The 23,997-nt window shown below is 35.1% G+C and overlaps 1 protein-coding gene across 1 annotated transcript in view; it reads right to left on the reverse strand.

The window, feature by feature from the left end:
* The window catches only part of slc9a6a (solute carrier family 9 member A6a), a 73,236-nt gene that overhangs the window by 25,688 nt on the left and 23,551 nt on the right, over positions 1–23,997 (reverse strand). The window contains exons 4-14 of the mRNA XM_039767660.1: positions 20,270–20,347; positions 18,102–18,178; positions 16,685–16,797; positions 16,050–16,155; positions 6,670–6,811; positions 6,441–6,546; positions 6,078–6,166; positions 5,865–5,978; positions 3,340–3,451; positions 2,825–2,978; positions 998–1,028 (exon numbers count right to left, since the gene is read on the reverse strand). Coding sequence (XP_039623594.1) covers positions 998–1,028; positions 2,825–2,978; positions 3,340–3,451; positions 5,865–5,978; positions 6,078–6,166; positions 6,441–6,546; positions 6,670–6,811; positions 16,050–16,155; positions 16,685–16,797; positions 18,102–18,178; positions 20,270–20,347 — 1,122 coding nt within the window. The remainder of the gene's footprint in view (positions 1–997; positions 1,029–2,824; positions 2,979–3,339; positions 3,452–5,864; positions 5,979–6,077; positions 6,167–6,440; positions 6,547–6,669; positions 6,812–16,049; positions 16,156–16,684; positions 16,798–18,101; positions 18,179–20,269; positions 20,348–23,997) is intronic.

Consider the following 23,997-nt stretch of genomic DNA (forward strand, 5'->3'; position numbering starts at 1 on the left):
CCTTAGACTACACACAGTTAATCATATGACCCTAATGACAACATCCCTTCCTGAAACCAGTTCAAAAGATAGTACTGACATGCACTTTAAGCCAATGTCATACTGCATGACTTCTAGTTTTGGGGTATTTCAAGACTTGTCAAATTTAGTTGCCGATTCCATTGCTGGATCATGTCAATTTAAAATTGCTTAGCATGTCTAATTTCCTCAGTGTCTGCCAACCTTCCAGCGTAGTCATGCTTGTCCATTTTTGTGAATAAAAGGGTGCTGTACAAAGGGTTAACAGGTATGGCAGGTTCAGTTGCAATCTCTTTTTATTCTTTTTCCATTACGACATGGTACATAAAACACAAGGCATCAGACAGACAAGCTTCTTTTCTGTTTGTTATATCTATGATACATGCGAGTCCCTTATAATGCAGTGATGACAAATATGAATTGTACTTCTGGACGAGCATTCACTGGTTGTCAGCTCTCATGCACATAGAGCCCACCCTTATTACTAAAGACAAAATCAAACCTGTTTAATTTTTTTCTGAGTGAGTTGAAGTGCAAGTCACATTATGCAACCGGCTTCATGAGAGTGAGCCACTGACTGTCTGTGACTTGCTAAAATGATGTAAATGGAGGCTACTACTGAACATCATTGGAAAAGATTAATAATATGACAGCCTTTAGAATTACTCAGTTTTGGAACAACCTACTTTATCACAGAGTCATGGGAAGATGCAATATATATTCCAGAAGTATTAGGCTAGAGTTCTCCTATCACAGGGCACACTCCCCAATAACCCCAAACATTATACAAGTTTTAGAACTAGGAAAGTGCTAATGATGCAAATTCAATGAAATCAGCAGCTTATCTCATCATACACACTTGTATTCACATAAGAATGCCTAGAATGTGATAAAAATTTATAATTTTGCAGTTTCTTTCTGCACCAAAACTTTTGTCTCTATCTAATACAGCTGACAAATTAAACAATTTCAAACTTACAGAATTATCCTGATCTGAATCCACTCCAACTCTTGAAAACATGCAAAAGAAAAATAATTACCATTTTATTAGTTTTAAGTTTTATTGAACTTATAGATCAGATTACAATATGTGAAACATAGTTATAATGTCTCAAAATGAATTACATTATTTCATACTCAACGAAGTTTCTAAGGTTACGGAAGCTACATGAACAAAGAGCATAGGCCTAGCCAGCTTGTTTTAAAACTGCTTTAATAACTTTCTCTGGGCTATTTCTTATAAGGAAAATAGAATATTTCTTTTCCTGGTAGATGGGTTAGGATTCTGAAGTGCAGTGTAGGATATCACGATACATTTGTTTGCATGATATAATTGCATCTAATGATTTTGCAAATAAAGCTATTAAAGAACTAGGAGTAGTAGAAAATCTAACACTATCCAACATATAAGCATATATAGTATTTCTCCTCAAAACAGTATGAGTGTCAGGCGTTCCCAATACATATGAGACCGATGATTGATGGGATAATGGTCAGCTTTGATCCTGTCCCTGATAGATTTCAGATCATTTAAGTTTACATAAATGTGCGCAAACAATGTAAAATTTAAAGATGTATTATACTATGCTTTGCACAGACTAAAGAGTATGTTATGTATGGTTGAAATTCATTCTCTTTTATAGAGATTCTAATTGACTGATCTCTTTTTTTATTTTATTGATTTTACTGTAATCATTCCAAATACAGCAATTTTTTTTTTATAAAAAATAGAATTGAAAACAAATCAACCCCCACCCACACCATTGTTGCCTAACATCACACAGGTGTGCACATTCTGGAAATACTAATAATATCTTCATCATTACTAATGCAAATATTGATAAAGATTAGGAAAGTTGCATGGGCTCCGCTAAATACATTTTCTAACTTATACACTGAAAGCATAACAAGTTACTTGAACTTTATATATGGAGTGTAGTTGTTCAAAGGACATATACAGTATAGGGATATCCTGAACGGAAATTACATCTTTTGGAATAATATTCATCTTATTAATGTTCATAGCTAATGTTGAGATGAAAAGATGATAATCTATTAATATCACTATGCTTTTTAAAACATTTCAGAAATTAAACTTGAATAATATTTAGGTTTTCTTGAGATTACAGCTCCTATATACAGTATATCTGAACTGTTCTGAAAGAATCAACAAAATCTAGTTTAGTTTTACATGTTTGACAACCCACTGAGTAAAACAGGCTCTTATTCAAGTTAATTGACACATTTATAGGATACAATAAAGAGCTAATCACATTCAACTGTATTCATTTTTTTGAAATAACAAAACCCTTAAAATCTCATATACCATAGGGACATACATTACATTCATTCAGGGAAGATGCTCAAAAGGGTTTTTTCTTTCTTGGAAAGAGAGTAATTGATGCCTGGCATGGTTTTATTGGTAAAAAAGAAAAGTTATCTTCACTAGTTTCCATAAAAATAGATAGCATTAACAGAGTCAATCTAACAAACATTTTTTAATTCCACTAGATAGACCTGTGGACCTTCAGTTTTCCTGCTTCATGGAGAATTTATAACATCCTGGATTTCTGAGAGCCACAATGGTTTATCCTGGTATCCTCATTATTTCACAAATAATCTATTAATCTGTGACAATTCTGTTTTGTTAAAGAACTTAACAGATTGATCCTCACCATAATGATATTGTACTTTTATATGTGCAAAGAATTAGTATTATTTCTTACACATGTTAGTGATTTCTTTGTGTCTGCAAATTTTAGTTTGTTCAGCCTTAGCTAGTTAGTACATTTTTTACATCCCTTACCTGATCCTCAGCCAGGACAACATTTGTGTGGTGCCACCTCCAAAAACCCAAACAGTAAAGAATACAATGAGAAGAGTTGTGCTGAACATGACCTGCCTAGCATAAGTGGCAGTATCTCTGATAGAGAGTGCAAATGTCATTGCCCCACGAAGACCTAAAGATAAACAAAGATGTATGTAAAAAGTTGGGTATGAAAAGTTAATCATAAAACAATTTTTCTAAACAAACAAATCCTTAAAACTTTGCAAATAATAAAAACACAGTTACTATAATTAAACTTTTATCTCTAGCTCTCTTGCATAAACACTAAGAACTAAAAAGATTTTGAAGATTTGGAGAAAATTTGATTCATTCACTACTTGCAGACATTTCACTGCATTATCATAGAATCAGAACATAAAACAAAATCATGACATTTAACCTCTGCTCTCAGATATATAGACACATATACATATAATAAAAGACCATTCTTTTGATAGTTTAAGTGTATATAGTTGTCAAAAATATGACAGTACCTGCAAACATCATCATATGTTGAAAATTTTTCCCAATCTTGTTTCTTCTTCCAAGATTCAAAAGGAAAGATAGTGGGTAGATATTGGCAGCTCTTCCTATGAAAACTGCCAGCTAAACCCCAATTGTGTTAAAGAAAGATAATGTGTCTATATAAAAATAAGAATGTGTCATAATCAATAATAATAATAATAATAATGAGATTGCTAACTTTAGTTTTTAACATCTACTTCTGCATTTAGGGCATAGGACCTTTCTTAATTTCTCATATAAGGTTTCTGAGATTTCTCATCTGGAGACATCCACTAATGGAAAAGCTGGAAATTAGATTGATTTCTTACTAAATACAGCTTAAGTCGCAAGAAAAAAAAAAAATAGAATTAGAACACAAAGGAAAAGTGTTGTAGCCACTTCTCCACATGCTCTAATAATCACCAAGATAAAAGTTTGTATAAATACATTATTAGAACTGTCAGCTGCACATGCTATTAGTAAATGGGAAAATACTATATACTTAATCAAGTAATGGCTGACTGCAAACACGATTTAAATCGGACACTTTTCTATTAGATTTGTTTCCTCAAATGGCCGTGTGGACCTCTGGGCCCTGTCAGTGACCATGAGTTCTGGCAAATATTGCATTCTCTCCTGCATATGGTATTAGTAATAATAAGATATTATTGGCAAACATAACTTTTCAATGTAAATTCAAATTCATAATTATATTTGTCACCATTTTGTTATAAAGCAGTTTCAGTGCTTTATCTCTTAATTGCTGTTTTAAACAGATCCTTTATAAGTATTTTTTAAGTTTTAAGTCTGACTATAATTAACAAAAAGACATTTTCAGCAAAACTTCCTTGTTTGGGCTTTATTTTAATGCAATTTCAAGTATTTTATTGCGTTATGCGGCCACTATATTAAAATTCCTATGTGCATTTAGTTCTAACAGTAATGATAAAATTAAGAGGATTAAACAAAGAACACAGACAAATTAGACAAATAACAGTGTACAAAAACTGTACAGTATTAATACCATGATGACATTTTAATCTCTCTCTGTACTAAAGTAAGCAGTCATAATTATACATATGAAAGCTATGTGGATGTGCCACCCATTTTAGATATAAAAAGTGATTTACCAGAAATTGCCACCTTATGTTTACCAAGCTGTCTAGCTAAGTCATACTTCAGTTAGATTTTTATTACAATGATTCTCTGGCTTATGAATGTACTAGAACTACAAATACAAAAGGAGATAACCAAAAAAATGCGTTGTTACCATGTGTAAGAAAGTCAACTGGAAGTGGATACGTATGTTACATTTGAAGAAACTGCATCCACAGTGTGAGATACAGAAAATTTGATCCAGATGCTTACATCCTGACAGCAAACTAAGAGGGACTCTACCTGAGCACCCCGAGACAGAGGCTGCAAAGCAGGAAGAAAGGCAAATAACCAATAAAGCTATATGAAGCATGTGAAGATGGACACAACTGGGAAATCTTTACTTAAGAAATTGTATCTGGCCCAGTGAACCTGCAAACCTAACCCATCAGAAGGTATTCAGAGACTCATTAAAGGACAATGCGTTTTTGATAATCTTTTACCATTTTCGTGTTTCTGTGTGTCCCAAATCAGTGGTAAATCTCTTGTATGCTTGCTGTATTGACCACAAAAACCTAATCATAGTTCACAATTCCAATTTGAACCCCGAATAAACACTCAACAAAATTAGTCAAAGTTGCTAAAAGATTATTAAAGATCTCCATTGTGAGATAACCATTATGTTTTATTTCTTTTTAATTCTTATTAATGGACAGTATCAGTGTATTAATGTTACTTTTAAAGCTTGTGAATGTCTCAAGAAGAATCAAGGTGGCTGGTGTGCTCTCCCTTTAGCAGCCTTCTAAACATTGGTTTTCCAGGCAGAATGGTTACAATAGGCATTTTTGATGTTTGCTATTCATCAGCAAATTGAGGTTGAGCGATTCATAAGTTACATTACATACATGACTTCTTCTAATTGGGAGCATCTATATACTGCTAAATATATGGTAATAATGTATATTTCCAAATAAATTTTTCGTAAAGGGCATTCTATCCTATGAGCTTGAATGGACTTGCAGTCCTAGAAAGGAACAAGGACAAGGAAGCATCAGTAGTTCCACTGCACAATTCCAATTGAGGAAGCTGGAAAAACTGTAACAGAGTGCAGGATATCGATATCCATATTAGTCTTTATTTCAACAGGTAAGCAAATGAAAGACCATAGGCAATATATACTTGAGACTTTTGTTTGTTTTGCTGTACTTCAAGTTTGTCATATTGTTGTTTTTACTGGATATTTAAAATTGTTCCAGAAAGCTAAACACAGAAAGAGTACATTTAAGAGTACTTGAATATACAAGAGAAAAAGTTCTTACCCAAATAATATTACTATTAGTCTAATGACAACAACCTCTGCTGTCGATCCATTCACACTTGCCAGTGTGTATGCAGTAAACCAATTTGCTCAAAAGGATACAAAAGCTCCCACAATAAATGTTGGATTGAAAACATGGTTCTGGAATGTGAACAGTGTTAATCCCATGTACGAAAAGATGAAATTTTCTGCCAGAAAATTCAGCAGCTCAAACAACTAGGGAAAGAAGAGCATTAATTATTTTATCTTCCAATTCAATCCTATATTGGCATAGTATGACAGAAAGTAAATCAATGCTGAGACAAGCCTTTTTACCTGCTTGGTTCTGTCCTGTGATTCTGGAGATAAATTGTTATAGGTATAATGTGCCTGGGTGATACCACAAAAAAGAACAGCCACCACACCTATGAAAAAGTGGAGAAATAGACATTTACTGTACTGCCATCTTCTACTATGTCCAGTTAAAAAAATCTTACTTTATAAACAAACACCTTTAATGAAATATTCAAGAACTATAAAACCCCTACAATTATTTTTCTTTCTTTAATTGCCATTCCTGGAGGGGTTATACATTTAATGGTATTTATTAAGCACTGTGCTAAAAAGCATTTAGAACAAGAAAAAAAAAAACATTTCTTGTTAAAAAGCACAATGCTCATGAAATTTAATTTTGCATACCTGTGAAACCACATGCCTCTGCAAGAAGAAATGTGCTCCAGGACATCAGGAAGAATAAAGCAGTCTCCAGAAGCTGGAAATCCCGCAGTTTTGTGAATTTGGTGACGTAAAGAATAGGTCAGTTAAAGAGTCAGAACAACATGAAATATTAGAAATTTACATTTTTTAATGATTCAGTGCCAATGACACGTCACTGTATAAAAATTAACTCAAATTAGTAAAAGGATATCAGGGCTGTCACAACTCCAGTGGCAGCTCCAAGAGCAAAAGATCCACTAAATATTCCTAAAAAAATTCCAAATGACTTAAACATTGCTGTGACGTCAAAAGTATGGCTGTTATCTCCAGCTGGCTGATAAGCAACAATTGACCTGCAAACCAGAAGACTTGTCAGAATATCAAAAATCCACCATTCAGTACAGACAGAAACCATTCACTAATTCATCAAAATCTTTAAAATACATATTGGTTACACTGGTGAGAAATATAAAATATTACATTCTTAGCATTCACTCTTTACTTCATTTCCTTACATACTGAATAGCCTGTAATTTGTCCACAAAACTGTGTAAAACATACTCTAGGTATGATCTGTACAGTTTAAAAATAAATTGGACTTGACATACCTGAAGCAACATTTTTCTACTTCTTTAATATACCTGCATGTCTGTATACGTTTTGCAAAGGCACAAACAAAATGAAGGAAAACAAAAACACTTCAAAGTTCCTACTGATTTGTTTCTCAAGTAGTAATAGTACAATTACTACCAAAAGCTGAGTTTGTCTTTTTCTCTTGTTCTTAATGGCTGCCTCTGTTTCCACTCAGGTTGGCTGTCAATTCTATAACACTTGACTCATTTCTCTAGAGTTTTGCTCTGGATTTTTTCCTCCTCTTCATTTTTTAATTAAAACCAGTAAAATGAAAATGGACGTCTAAGTAAATCATAAAAGCATAAGCTTAAAATTTCATGATAAAATAGTCAACAAATCCCAAAACCTCAAATTGGCAATTTCCACGTCAGTTACTATAGCAGCTCATTTTGTTTTCAGAAAACAGAGACAGGACTAAAGCAGGAAATGAAACTATAAACTTTGAAATCCTTTCCAAAATTTAACTATGATGTCAGAAAACAGATGGCAAAGTGTTTTAATAATTCGTTAAGTTTAAATATGTTAATTTGATATGTTTTTTCTCTACAGTTGGCCTAGTGAAATAGCATGCTTTGCATACAATGGACTGATTTAAGGACATTTTTTCTTTTTACTAACACTATTGCTATACTAAGCTAGAACAATTGCATTGAAATCCCTAAATGGTCACAACATAACTTTCCTCTTGACAATGACAAAAAAGAAACATTATACATGATCCAAGAGTAAGAAAATATAGAATAGAACACACACGTCCCTCATCTTTCTTACCCTACTTCTTCCCTGGGCTGAGCTGGCTACACTAATCACTATATAATTGAAAGGCTATTTCTGCTATTGTTTTTTCCCCAAAGCATCAATGCTAGGGGGCTAGACAAGGTATAACATAGTGATATATATCTGCAATACAAACCTCATTGAGCAAATGTTATAGATGCTAACCAAGACATTAAGCCAAATGACAAGGCATTTATGATGCCACATTTTTATATAGTTCATCTGAAGAGTCTCACCAGTGAAGTCTCTTTGACAGTGGTTATAAATATCATGTAACTGAGTAATTGGGCAGGTCCAGTTCCAGACTTGTCAACTAAAAAACTACTGACTGTACAAGACTTACACAAGTCTAACATATTGCCACTAACACAGACTGTAAAGGACATAATAACTTTAGTAAGCAACTAGACTCAACCATACCATTGATAAAAACAAGCCACAGTGGCGATCAGGATGATGAACACTGATGCTTCAGGTAAAAAAAGGTATATAACTGTACTGTATTAGTCTGATAAGGTGTACCTGCTGTACATTTAGAATAATGTAAAAATATTACAAGGTTAAATTTGTCAATATATTAAAAAAAGATTTTTATAGTGACGTGATTTTATAAAAAAATGCACTAAAAAGTAAAATAATTTTTATTCTTGTACTAAGATCTTGTTGGTCATATATTACTAATTTAACTTGATTAAAATGCATAGATGCATTAGAGGGAAATTTCTTGCCAGCTGTGGACTATGGCCGGCAGCTTATCCCCGCCAATACCCCCAAGCCGCCAGAGGGAGCCCTCCCTGCGATGTGGAGATGCCCCGAATTCCAGCAGGGCACCATGGACTATGGAGTTTTAATACACAGCCCTCCTGGATAATGTTGGGGCCATCAGGGGACGCTGCAGGGAGGCACAGAGATGTTTATTTTCCATACAGCCCGGAAGTATGTCCCAGTCACATGGACAGAAGAAATGATGTACTTCCGGGTTGAAGAAAAGGAGTTTTCACCTGACCCGGAAGTGCTGGATAATCACATGGACTGAAGGATCATGAACTGTAAAGGACTGTGGGAGATCCCAGACAGGCGAGCTGAGTTGGGAGGAAGGGAACAACGCGTCTGGGTGTGGAGGATTGATTATTGTTATTATTATTGTATTTGTTTATGAGTATAGTGGAGTGGTGGGTGCTTTGTAAACATTGTACAAATAAATTTAATATTTGGACTTTTATCTGGGGTCTGGTGTTTGGTCTGAGGGTTCAAGGGGATGACAGTGCCCCCTATCTGTCACACAGCTTAACTATCAAAAGAAAATGACACATCATATAAAACTTGATTAAAGTAAGTAGGATAAAGGTGATAATTAAAGAAATTTTCAAATTGTAAGAATTATTTTTTAATCATTTAAGGAATCTATGCATCTGAAGTGAATTAAATTAATTTTTTTAAGGATTTTTAAGATTTGACAGAAATTACATTAACAGAGTGGAATCAAACCTACAACCTTAAAGTAAAACTTAACATTCATTCATGTTCATTTCTCATTTCAAAAAATCCTAATCATGAAACCTTACACATGTAAGTACTGGAAATGTGTGTTTGTCTACTGGAGAATTAAACTTTCAATCATTCTTAGAAAAGCCCAACACTTTATCCACTGACCCAGTATCACCAAATCACTGAAAAGAATAAAAAAAAATTGGTACAATTAAAAAAAAGAAGAAATTACTTTATGTACACTGGTCTTAAACCTTCAACCATTTGATTGAACATCCAACACACTAACCACTTGACCAATGCTGCTTAATTTTGATATTGAAGTAATTTGACAAAACTTCAATATGAAATAAAATGATTTTTTAACCTCCTTAGTGTTAGACTCAAGTGTTACCCGAGCTGTAAAAACTGTGCTAAAAGAGTTAGTCCCGAGTGTCACTCAAGCAACTGTACTGATGCATCTTGCGTACATTTTCACTAATTATGAAATACCTTTAATTTTCCATCAATGAAGACTCTGATTAGAATAACCACATAGAACCCAAAATGAAGAAAATTTTGGCATCAATGAAAGTCTCACAGCTTATAAGAGTAGACTGTCATGGATACATTACATCACGTCAAAAAGAGCAAAATTTGGCATAAAGCTTTACGAGGTTTGTGAATCTAAAACAGGATGCATTTGGACTTCTGTTCTGTACACAGGGCTTGGGACAATGTTTGATCCGAAACACAATCAGTATGGCGTTGCTACGTCATTGGTGCTGACTCTGATAGATGCTCTGCTGGATCAAGATTACTGTGTAACCATGGACAATTCTTATAGTTTGCCAGAACTATTTGACATCTCACTGCAAAGAAAGACTGACGCATATGGTACACTGCGTCCTAACCGTCATGGCATACCTGAAGACATTGATAGAGCTAAATTACAGCAAGGTGTACTAGTAACTTGGCAAAAGTGTAAAGTGATTGTGCTGAAATGGAAGGACAAGAAAGATGTTTGTCTTCTTAGCACTATACATTATGCAGATACAATCACAATACAGGCAAAAGGCAACAAGCAGTTTACAAAGACTTTTGCTGTGGTTGACTACAATAACATGATAGGCAGCGTAAACTGCGTGGATCAAGAATTGACTTTCTATCCCGTTATGTGGGTGCAACAAAAGGAATAATACAAAAAGATATTTCATCATCTGGTGGAACAGTGTATTTGGAATGCATTAGTGTTATACAAAAAAATGCTGGCAAAACTGTATCTCATGCAAACTTTACATGCCAGCTTGAAGAATAAATCATGGCCAGACATGCACCACTAAAGAGGCACGGTCAACACAGTACATCACGGATCAATCCAGAGCGTCTTACTGGCAGACATTTTATTAATTATACACACCCAACAGAAAAAAAAAAAACAGAATCCAAGTCGTACCTGTGCAGTGTGCTGTTCAAAAACAGATAAATCCGGAAAGAAAATCCGAAAAGAAGCACACTATTATTGTCTCGACTGTGACGTTGGATTGTGCCTTTCATGGTGCTTTAAGATTTAGCACACAAAGGACTCATTTTGAGATTACAGTGTATATACTGTTTTGGCATCATTAGTAGTATTATTATTACCGTTATTATTGTTTTTGTTATTACTGTTCATTCCGTATTATTATTTTTATTCAGCATTACTATTATTATTTGTATCATTATTATACTTTTGAGATTTAATAAAAATGTAATTTTTCATCCCAAAAAAATGCAATGCTTTTTACATTTTTTTTGGAATAAAATCCAACGCTAAGGAGGTTAAATTAATTTGTCTATATTGGTCTTGAACCATTGACCAAATCAAAAGACCAACACCACTAATTCACATATGTGTGTTGGCTAAAAGCATTTTATATATGTATTCGCTAAAAGTATAATATAAGGAAATGAAACATTATCATACAGATCCCAATTCAAAACTTATGAAGTATTGCATTGTCACTGGAGATCAGCATGCATGAAAAGTTTGAAGGAAATCAGTTTAGTTAAAGTGGGTAAAAATTGATTGCAAAATTTGACAAACAGAGACGGCAAGTTGAATAAAATTGTGTAATAATAATGAAATATAGAAAAAGTATCAAAATGTCATGATGAAGTACAGGCTGTTTAAAAGCTAGGCTACCAACTACAGTATAAGAAAATGAAACTAGCGCAAAAATCAAACTAAAATCAACAGCACAAATCATTCTTCAGGACAAAGTCTGTAATCCACTGTTTTACAATATGTAACTTTAAACTTGTGAGCATAAAACCTCTTTAAAATAAACAACCACCATAAAAATTGAAAATTTTAAAACCATTCCTATATTATTATACACACACAACTACACTTTTTATAGGTGAGAAATAAAAAGGAAAGATCTCAGAAGGGTATATAGGAAGTCAAGTGTAGAAAGACAAATGTAAAACAACAAGCAAATTACCAGAAACATGTCTACTTTTTATCTGGCGTCATTAAGTGATAAGAAAGTTCAACCTTGTAATGAGTCAGTATAAACATTTTTAATTGTTTAGTCTCCACTTACGAACGGGCAAAGAATAAAACTCAGGACAATGTAGGTTTGATTTGGTTGCAGCTAAACAACTACATTTAGTCAAGAAGTTAGGATGTACAGTACACTGTATCCCATACCCCTATCATGTGTGCTTTAAATAACATCAATTTTATTATTTACAATTTTCAAGCATTTAATAGATAATCAAAAAATATTATTAATTCATGATTATTTCCAAAACAATAAATACACTGGTAATTTGCTTTGCATAAGATAGAGCTTTGGCCTTATATAGAGCACTGCTAAGAAGGCACAACACACAACACAAGCACAGCACACCCATTAGTTAAGACTCCCTGAATCTCCACCATGCCTGGAACCATTTTAGACACTGTTGCATTGGCCCAGCTTGTACGGAGTCCAAGTGCACTGTGCTTTCCATAATAAATAAAAATTCTGTAAATACACAATGCATTTGTAAGAGGTCTTAATAAACTTACACAAAAAGCACTATATATTAAGTCAAAACATTAAAGTATTTAAACAAGGTAGCATATGTAAGAGATGGCCAAAAATTACAATTATAAACATTTTCAATAAAGATGCCAAAAAATAATCAAATGATTGGTGTTTTTTATTCTGGAAGTAATTTCCAGCTAGTCATAGTTACATACACCTAAAGGGAATGTAAAACTTTATGATAAAGAAAAATTGCAACATAATAAAAATTTTGAATGTTCTTGCCTCAAAAAAGGTATAAAAAAAAAAAACAAAAAACATAATTTAAACTGGAATTAAAATATTAACAACATACTATACCTGTAGGCCCTTATTTAGACATTATTGTTTCAATCTGATTATCTGATACCAGTAAGACTTAACAAAAGTATAAACTCTGCATAAATGATACAGTGCATCCGGAAAGTATTTACAGCGGATCACTTTTTCCACATTTTGTTATGTTACAGCCTAATACCAAAATGGATTAGATTCATTTTTTCCTCAGAATTCTAAACACAACACCCTATAATGACAACGTGAAAAAAGTTTTCTTGAGGTCTCTGCAAATTTATTAAAAATAAAAAAACTGAGAAAGCACATGTACATAAGTATTCACAGCCTTTGGCATGAAGCTCAAAATTGAGCTCAGGTGCATCCTGTTTCCTCTGATCATCATTGAGATGTTTCTGCAGCTTAATTGGAGTTCACCTGTGGTAAATTCAGTTGATCGGACATGATTTGGAAAGGCACACACCTGTCTATATAAGGTCCCACAGTTGACAGTTCATGTCAGAGCACAAACCAAGCATGAAGTCAAAGGAATTGTCTGTTGACCTTCGAGACAGGATTGTCTCGAGGCACAAATCTGGGGAAGGTTACAGAAAAATTTCTGCTGCTTTGAAGGTCCCAGTGAGCACAGTGGCCTCCATCATCCGTAAGTGGAAGAAGTTCAAAACCACCAGGACTCTTCCTAGAGCTGACCAGCCACCTAAACTGAGCGATCAGAGGAGAAGGGGGAGGTGACCAAGAACCCGATGGTCACTCTGTCAGAGCTCCAGAGGTCCTCTGTGGAGAGAGGAGAACCTTGCAGAAGGACAACCATCTCTGCAGCAATTCACCAATCAGGCCTGTATGGTAGAGTGGCCAGACGGAAGCCACTCCTTAGTAAGAGGCACATGGCAGCCCGCCTGGAGTTTGCAAAATTGCACCTGAAGGACTCTCAGACCATAAGAAACAAAATTCTCTGGTCTGATGAGACAAAGAATGAACTCTTTGGTGTGAATGCCAGGCGTCACGTTTGGAGGAAACCAGGCACTGCTCATCACCAGGCTAATATCATCCCTACAGTGAAGCACGGTGATGGAAGCATCATGCTGTTGGGATGTTTTTCAGCGGCAGGAACTGGGAGACTAGTCAGGATAAAGGGAAAGATGACTGCAGCAATGTACAGACACATCCTGGATGAAAACCTGCTCCAGAGCGCTCTTGACCTCAGACTGGGGCGAAGGTTCATCTTTCAGCAGGACAACGACCCTAACCACACAGCCAAGATATCAAAGGAGTGGCTTCAGGACAACTCTGTGAATGTCCTTGAGTGGCCCAGCCAGAGCCCAGACTTGAATCCGATTGAACATCTCTGGAGAGATCTTAAAATGGCTGTGCACCGACGCTTCCCTTCCAACCTGAAGGAGCTTAAGAGGAATGGGCGAAACTGGCCAAGGATAGGTGTGCCAAGCTTGTGGCATCATATTCAAAAAGACTTGAGGCTGTAATTGCTGCCAAAGGTGCATCGACAAAGTATAGAGCAAAGGCTGTGAATACTTATGTACGTGTGATTTCTCAGTTTTTTTATTTTTAATAAATTTGCAAAAACCTCAAGTAAACTTTTTCACGTTGTCATTATGGGGTGTTGTGTGTAGAATTCTGAGGAAAAAAATTAATTTAATCCATTTTGGAATAAGGCTGTAACATAACAAAATGTGGAAAAAGTGAAGCGCTATGAATACTTTCTGGATGCACTGTAAATATAAAAAGCAAGAACGCAGTCTATAAAACTTCATTTTCAGGTGTTCTAGTTTTTTTAAACAAAAAAATTAAATATGATATTCAGACTAAAATAATTATAAAACCATTATTATTAACATCTAAATTAAGTGAACATCTATTCACATTAATAAGCTAATTTTTGGACATTGCATTCCTAAATTTCTCAGATTTCTAGCAAGGACTATAGTGATTATTCTATTCTACTGTATCACCTTGTGATGCAGTGCCTGTTGTCAGCAGTTACACTCTTCAGGCTTTTCCCCCCTTCACTCTGGACACTGAATTGCTAATCAATCAATCATGTAAGATGCATTTGTTATGATGTTATAACCATGTATTAGTATCAGTCCATGTCAACAAGCAAACAACAGGGTGTTTACAGTTGAAGCAACACATCTCTGGGTAGAATTTAGTATTATAAATGGGTTATACACACTGTTTTATGCAAAATGGAGTGCAGTGGACTGTAGATAAGGGCAAAACAACTTCTGGTGATGATAGTATTATAGGTTAATTGGGTGTTTTGCCCAGAAAAAGAATGCTAACAATTACTGAAAAGCTGGAAGAAACATTTTTTACTGAATGTTTTGCTTATCCCTCCTGATTACCCTTGAAGAGATGTTTCTGTAGTCCAGATTATTTATTACCCTTTCTCTGGGCTATATGCATCTCATGTTCAAGTCCGCCCTAAACAATGCTGCTAAACCAACAGAAAAAAAAAATTATGCCTAACCAACAGTTAAAATATGGCATGAAGGAATGTAACACATGTGTATGAGTGACATGCTTTATACATTTGAAATGACTTTGAAAACAACTTCTTCCAGGTTTATTTTTACAAGCCATCAAGGAACAAATATGCACTTTCAAAAAATTAATACAGAATCAAATATATTTCCTGACTCCATATTTCCAGGGCAGTGTTACAAGGTGATAAAGCTGTTTTTTATTTTTTTATGGATGCCCGTAAGATAGATAAAAAAAAAACCAAAAAACATTTAGGACCGAAACACAAAGGCAAGACATTTTCAGACCCATACTGACGATGTGGAATCACCAGCTAACCATGCCATAAATATACAAGCTTTTGAAGTATCTGATGATCCTAAGACTATGAGAAGGAAATTTGATCAGTCAATGTAAATTGGAGAATGCTATTGTATGGAACAGGAAGTTAGCTTTTTGACAGAAAATCAAAATGTAATCAGCAGTGATGTAAAATAAGATATGTCATCTGTCTTATCCAAGTATAATAAATATTTAGTCATTTCTAAACTCATAACATTGTCACTTTAGATGTGTACATATATTCCAAGTAATAAACTAAGACTACAAGAGAGGGTTATCTTCATTAGTTACAAAGCACTTCATATTAAACATTTGATATATTATTTTATATTATTCTTTGATTATATGAGGAAATTGTTGTTCTGTAAATTTCATTAAAAAAGTCAATTTTATTACGTGATTAAAGATTTACTTGTTTATTTTTTAGAAGAGAGGTACTAAAAACCAGTTATCTCATATAAAATATAAAAGAACACATACTAAACCACACACTCTTCCTTACATGCAGGCTCCAAAATAATTAGATACTAAAGGAACTTACGAGGATAGTACAATGGCAACTGCATCATTTAGCACACTTTCTCCAAATAATAGTGCATATAGATCCACATCCACCTGCAACTCATGGAAAATTGCCAGTACTGTCACTTTTGAGGAAAAAAAGAACAGGATTTTAAAAATGTAAAAAAATGTGTCCAAGGTTTCCTAACACTTTGATTTCATATACATGTGTATATTAAGCAATCAACCAAGTGATGTTAATAGTGTATTTTGACCAACGTTAACAGTCATTAGAACTTAACCTCACATGTCAAATACAAAATATGAAGGATTTATTTATCTTTAATAACAATAGAAATGGAAAGGTAATAAACAAGATTGACAGTGTTATTATGGTTAATCTGATATTGAAAAAGTTTTCTGTATTTTACCGAAAACAGCATAATAAACACTTTACCCTTCTTAGTTTACCATCATTACTTATCACTGCATATTTGGTTTGATAACAATAAGAAAGCCATTATACCCTACTCCTGAATTACATTTTTAATTAAAGCAAATTTGTGCCTTGTTATTTCTAATGATTTAAATCTCATTGTTATGCTAAACATTGTGAAGTACAAGTTATGACCAAACAAATTCACACATTACCCCATCATTCATAAAATATTTCACCTGGGTCAGTGGCAGACACGATTGCACCAAAAAAGAGGCAATCAGTGAAGAAGAAATCACCTCCAAGTTGTCGAATAGATTTCATGAGGGTTACAAATCCATACATAATCAGCCTGTCCAAGAATTAAGGAAAGATTAAATTAATGCTTACAAAATACAAGACTTGATCCAAGATTAACTATTTATATAATTTTCTACTATTGATAACTATCATCTTACAACAGATGTACAGAAGCTGAATACCCTACATTATTGTAAATAGCAGCTTTGTCTCAAGCAAAAACAACTTACATATATTTTTTTTATACAAACATGGAACTAATAAAAATACAAAACAAAAATGTACATATTCAACACATGCATACTAAACATACAAAAACGACTGACTTTGCTCCAACTCTAAAATGAAACCTGCTAAAAGATATTTGCTCTTATGCCTTCCAAAACTATTTTTAAATAAAAGCTAAACACACCCTAATCAAATTTCTCTTTTTTTACATGTTACACTTAATTTTAAATATTTATCTCATTCACTGAAAGTTACTGGATTAATCCTCACTAACTAAAATGTACACATTAATGAACTGTATGTAGATGGCTGTATGGTTACATTTTTATATATCTGACAGATCAGTAATTTATAAAGTATCAATTTTCCGTATAAACCATGTTAGAAGATACAATAGAACTCAGTGTTAGGATTTGTGCAAAATGTTTAAAGGTTTTCACACACAATGGCTATTGCTTTATTTGATGTAGCTTAACACCTAGTAGGGGAAGAATATTGTAGATTATATAGCAGTAGTGTTTTTGTAACTTATTTTTGTTGTACTTTTCTGTTGTTAAAAACACTCTGTGATTTATTATATGAATTCATGGGGCACATAGGTTGGATAGCTATCCCAATTTAAAAAGTGTCTTTGGGCAGGGTTTTGCTAAATCATTATTTACATTATAGTATCTTGTGTAGACTGAGCCTTTTCCAGCAGCATGAAGCAGATAGGAATCAGTCTTGAATGAACCTTTAGTCCATTTGGAAAGCAGTGTCCTCTTTATATACAGAAATATTTATATAATTATCTGCAATTTATAAATCTTAATGACAAAAGCACTTACCCCTTTCTCTCAGTCAATCCAAATACAAAATTTCTGCTACTAGTATATATCCTATAACAATTAATGTGATTTATTTTACACAGCTAGTGTGCATATCTTTTTGCAGGAGTTTGAGAGAAATCTACACAATGCCGACCATGACAGCAGTATCTATTGAAAATAAATGAACATGACCTAAATAACTCTTCAGATGAAATGACAATGATATACAATACCAGTGGCAATATCATTAGAAGCTGAGCACCAAGATCTTTGCAATCTTTGCCTCTACATGTCAAAAGAACCCAAATTAAATACTTACCCAATAACAAAACATGAGATGACTGTTCCAACAAAGGCATATGCAAGGATGGAGCCCAAGTTCCTAAAGAAATGTCTCTGCAATGTAAAATTGACAAATCAGCACTGAATGATTATGATTTGTTATGATTTGCTTCTCTTAATGACATACTCTTAAACATACTACCAAACACAAGCATATTAGATTCTCAGACAAGGTATGTCACGTTTTGCCTAAGCAACTGCATTGTTTTTTGAGGATAAACATCCATTTTGAAACTGATGCCTGCAACACGTTCCATATAAGCAGAGACGGAGTAAGTGTTGGACTAATAAGTTGACATAACAAGGTGATGCTTTAATAAACCTTTGTCAGTCAATAACATTCTGAGCTTCATATAAAGATACAAGGTTTTAATATGCAAAGCAGAAGCCAAACAGCATATCAATACTGTTTAGAAGATGACTTTTCTTAGCTCAGTCTCATCTGAGATGGAAAGTATCATAATGGAATCATGTTTTGTGGTCAAACAAGTCAACATTTCAAATAGTTTTTGTGGAAACACATGTGTCATGTTGTTCAGACCAAACAGGAAAAATACCATCCAAGCTGTTATCAGCATCAGGTCCAAAAGCCTAAGTCTGTCATGGCAAGGTGCTGTGGCTTGCACATTTCTGAGGGCACCATTAATGCAGAAAGACAGGTACAGATTTTGGAGAAACAAATACTGCCATCCAGACATCACCTTTTCTAGGGACATCCCTGCATTTTAAAGCAGGACAATGCCAAACAACATTCTGCCTAGGATTATAAATGCATGACTATGTAAGTGTACAGTGAAGTAACCAGACTGGCCTGAATGCAGTCCTGACTTGTCTCCAATTGAGAATGTGTGGCACATTATGATGTACAAAAAACAAAGGCATTGCACAATTGTGCAGCTGAGGACATACTTCTATAATATATATAAAATTCAATGTCTGTCTGCTTTTCACGAGAAAACTACTTAATGGATTTAGATCAATTTTTTTTCTGTAATTTGCTTGAACATTCTGGTTGATTTTGAAACTTCTCTCATTGTGCTATAGTTCACCAATTTATTTGCAGGAATCTGACAGAGAGGCAGTGGGCCGAGGGGAGGGGGGCAGGACCCTCCTCACTCACGCATCATTCTCTGTTCGAGTTGGTCTACCTCTCGCCACGTGTTGGAGCATACCTTGTCTCCGCTTAGCAATACCATATTATTGCCTACAAATTTGATTGTGTGTCTACTTTTTTATTTTCAAAACTCAGCAACTGTTCGCTTGACATTTATAATTCAATTTTTGAAAATCTCTGTATAAATGTCAAAACTTGCTGAAATTGAACTATGTCAATTTGTGACTTTGATTAAGCAGGTTAGATTCTACATCTGACCTGCATGAATGTTTAAAAATGTCTTCGCACCAGAGGTGAGTCTTGGGCCAATCATATTGACTGTCCAGTTAATCCAAGCTACTTGTACACAAACATATTGTAAAAACTTACTGATTACATAAAAGCACATATGATATTTGAGAAGTGAGATATGTGCCTCCCAAACGGTTTTACATTACTACATGCTCTGTAGGTCCTGCTTAGTCTTGGCAAATCATCCATGCACTCAACAATACACAAACATGTTTACTCAACAATACATAAAAGTGAAGAACGAAAATGAAAGAAGGTGAAAAGTTTCTGAAGTGGCCATATACAATATGAAATAACACCACCTGATAATAACCTACAACAAAAAGAACACCTGAATAGCTACAATTCAACAGCACTACAAATATTTAGGGGAGAAGACCACCAGTGGTGAACTTATGTATTGGAAATAGCTTACAATTCTTGTTTCAGCGATAAAAGGTAAATATCCTAGTTAATTGAAAGTTCTCAGTACATATGCAGGATTACATTTAAAGTTTCATACTGTTTTATAATCACCCATTTAGATAGTAACCTGTAAACAACAACTGCTGCAGTATATATTTCAACTAATATAAATGAAGATCTGGTGAAATATAACTTTCATTTGGATCTCAAAACAGCACTCAAAAGACCACAACTGGATAACTGACATCTATACAAAAAAGTGTCACTAAAAACGCAGTTACAGCTACAGATTTTGAAAAAAAAACAGGAGCAAATGATAAATCAGGCATACATACCCTTTTAAGGCTATATCCGGCATGAAAAATTATAGGAGGTAATAGAATGTTGAAAAATACCTCGGGGTCAAAAGTCACCTAAGATACAGAAAACAGTTACACATTTTCAGGAATTATATTTACGAAATTACAAAGAAAAGCAAAGTCATATTTTATACATCTTTTTAAATAAATAAGACAAAACCGGTTTTACCCAGATGCACTGGTCTAATTTTCATAAAAATTGCATAAAAAAAAACAGTAAAACAAGGCATGCAAATTATTATTTTGCATGTCCATTATAATCCTTACTAAAAGGACAATGAACTGCACCCTCAAAAAATGGTGACAATAGAACATACTATCAAAATAACTAAGCATAACATGTGATAACATTGGCCATGTTAATAACATTACTTTCACAGCGAGTTGATTCTGGCAACATTGGCTGCAGGCAAAAAAAAAGCCCCCACTAAGAACATTGTTAACAGAATCAACAGTGGTTTGCACATATTACCTTCAGTTGATATACTGTATTTTATTGCAAGTGGATTAAGACCTCTTATACGTTTTCAGCTATACCTGGACTACAAAATAATATTGCCTTGAAGCATGGTAGACATCCTTTTCTAGGTAGAGTCCAGGCAATGTGATGGGGTTTCTATTTATTTATCATTGAACCAAAACGACACAGAGAGATACAAATACTTTTCTTGTACTTTTGCAATAAATGTTTGGTTTTGTTATAAATGTTCTTTATTCTTAAATTTTCTATGGAATTATTAACCATAAAATATGAGGTTAATGACAGGGCAATGTATCATTGCTAAGGCAATTTTTTTCACTCATGAAAACTTGCAGCTACTAAATAATTTGTACTAGTACATTACAGAAGCAGCATACCTTTAAGTCAAAAACTAGTGTATCTTTTGAGAAACATACAATAAAATGCAGATTGGCACAAAATATCTATGAATTAACTGTAAATCAGAAGCATTGAAGGTAGTAGTAACATGAGTAGTATTGTCATGTTTACAGATTACAGCAAAATCTTTATTTACATGTAAACCCAACATGTAACACATTGCAATTCCAATATAGCTAGCTGTACAACAGACTTTAAAGACTCACAGTTCAACAACCCACTGTATATTTTTTGGGTATGAATACTAATATCTTGTGCTTTATGCCAATGTTTTATACTGTTGATACATGTACAGTATTACTGTCTTCCATTAATCTTAAAACCTGAAACACTGGATAAGTAGTGTAGGTTTGATTCCATTCAAAATTCCCAGGCTGTTCACCTTTGACACTATCTGAATTGATATACCCCATTCAGCCACAATATCAAATCCAAACCCAGCCTCAGGGGATGCACAAACCAGTGTGTTTCTTCTTGCCAGTCCCAAGCCTGTATACATGGGAAGGGTTATGTCAGGAAGGGCATCCAGTGTAAAATTTTGCCAAATCAATATGCGTACAACAATACAAATTTCCATACTGGATCGGTCAAGCCCCGAGTTAACAACGACCGCCACCAGTATTGTTAGCCAACAGGGTGCTGGTGGAAATTGGGCTACTGTTGGCCGAAGAAGAAGAAGAAGATGACGACGATGGGGAAGACTTGTCCAGAGGCAGGAGGAGAGGAGGAAGGTAAAGAGAATGGAACTGAGCATAGGAACTTTGAATGTTGGCAGTATGACTGGTAAGTGGAGAGAGTTAGCAGATATGATGGAGAGAAGGAAGGTTGATATATTGTGCATGCAAGAGACTAAATGGAAGGGGAGTAAGGCCAGGTGGATTGGAGGTGGATTCAAATTGTTCTATCATGGTGTGCATAGGAGGAGAAATGGAGTAGGGGCTATTCTGAAGGGACAGAATGTCAAGTGTGTTTTGGAGGTGAAAAAAGTGTCAGACATAGTAATGATTATGAATCTAGAAATTGGAAGTGTGATGATGAATGTTGTTAGTGCATATGCCCTGCAAGTTGGGTGTACAATTGATGAGAAAGAAGATTTTTGGTGTGAGTTGGATGAAGTGATGAACAGTGTACCCAAGGGACACAAAGTAGTGATTGGAGCGGATTTCAATGGACAAGTTGGTGAAGGGCACAGAGGAGATGAGGAGGTGATAGGTAGGTATAGTGTCAAGGAGAGGAATGAAGAAGGTCAGAGGATAGTGGATTTTGCCAAAAGGATGGACATGGCTGTGGTGAATATGTATTTTAAGAAGAGGGAGGAACATAGGGTTACGTACAAGAGTGGAGGAAGATGCACACAGGTAGATTACATCTTATGCAGAAGAGTTAATCTGAAGGAGATTGAAGACTGCAAAGTGATGGCAGGGGAAAGTGTAGTTAAGCAGCATAGGATGGTGGTCTGTAGGATAAGGTTGAAGATCAAGAAGAGGAAGAGAGTGAGGGCAGCACCAAGGACCAAATGGTGGAAGTTGAAAAAGGAAGACTGCAAGGTTGAGTTTAGGGAGAAGGTGAGATAGGCACTGGGTGTTAGTGAAGAATTACCTGACAGTTGGGAAACGAAAGCAGATGTAGTAAGGGTGAGAGCAAGAAAGGTGCTTGGCATGACATCTGGACAGAGGAAGGAGGAAAAGGAAACCTGGTGGTGGAATGGGGAAGTACAGGAGAGTATACAGAGGAAGAGGATGGCAAAGAAGAAGTGGGATAGTCAGAGAGATGCAGAAAGTAGACAAGAGGAGTTTATAACCAGATTGTTTAATGGAATCTTGGAAAGTGAGAGGATGCCTGAGGAGTGGAGAAGTAGTGTACTGGTGCCGATATTTAAGAATAAGGGGTATGTGCAGGACTGTAATAACAACGGGGGATAAAATTGATGAGCCACAGCATGAAGTTATGGGAAAGAGTAGTGGAAGCTAAGTGAGGTGATGATTAGTGAGCAGCAGTACGGTTTCATGCCAAGATAGAGCACCACAGATGTGATGTTTGCTCTGAGTTAGTTGATAGAGAAGTATAGAAGGAACTGAATTGCGTCTTTGTGGACCTGGAGAAAGCATATGACAGGGTGCCTCGAGAGGAGTTGTGGTATTGTATGAGGAAGTCGGGAGTGGCAGAGAAGTATGCAAGAGTTGTACAGGATATGTACGAGGGAAGTGTGACCATGGTGAGGTCTGTGGTAGGAGTGACGGATGCATTCAAGGTGGAGGTGGGATTACATCAGGAATCAGCTCTGAGCCCTTTCTTATTTGCAATGGTGATGGACAGGTTGACAGACGGGATTAAAAAGAAGTCCCCATGGACTATGACGTTTGCTGATGACATTGTGATCTGTAGTGATAGTAGGGAACAGGTTGAGGAGACCCTAGAGAGGTCAAGATATGCTCTAGAGAGGAGAGGAATGAACGTCAGTAGGAACAAGACAGAATACTTGAAAGGGATGTCAGTGGAATGGTGAGGATACAAGGAGTGGAGTTGGTGAAGGTGGATGAGTTTAAATACTTGGGATCAACAGTACAGAGTAATGGGGATTGTGGAAGAGAGGTGAAAAAGGAGAGTGAAGGCCGGGTGGAGAAGAGTGTCAGGAGTAATTTGTGACAGACTGATATCAGCAACAGTAAAAGGGAAGGTCTACAGGACGGTAGTGAGACCAGCTATGTTACAGTAGCTTGCAAAAGTATTCGGCCCCCTTGAACTTTTCCACATTTTGTCACATTACAGCCACAAAAAATGAATCAATTTCATTGGAATTCAATGTGAAAGACCAATACAAAGT

This window comes from Polypterus senegalus, chromosome 10, assembly GCF_016835505.1.
Source record: "Polypterus senegalus isolate Bchr_013 chromosome 10, ASM1683550v1, whole genome shotgun sequence".
In the NCBI taxonomy this organism is placed as follows: Eukaryota; Metazoa; Chordata; class Cladistia; order Polypteriformes; family Polypteridae; genus Polypterus; species Polypterus senegalus.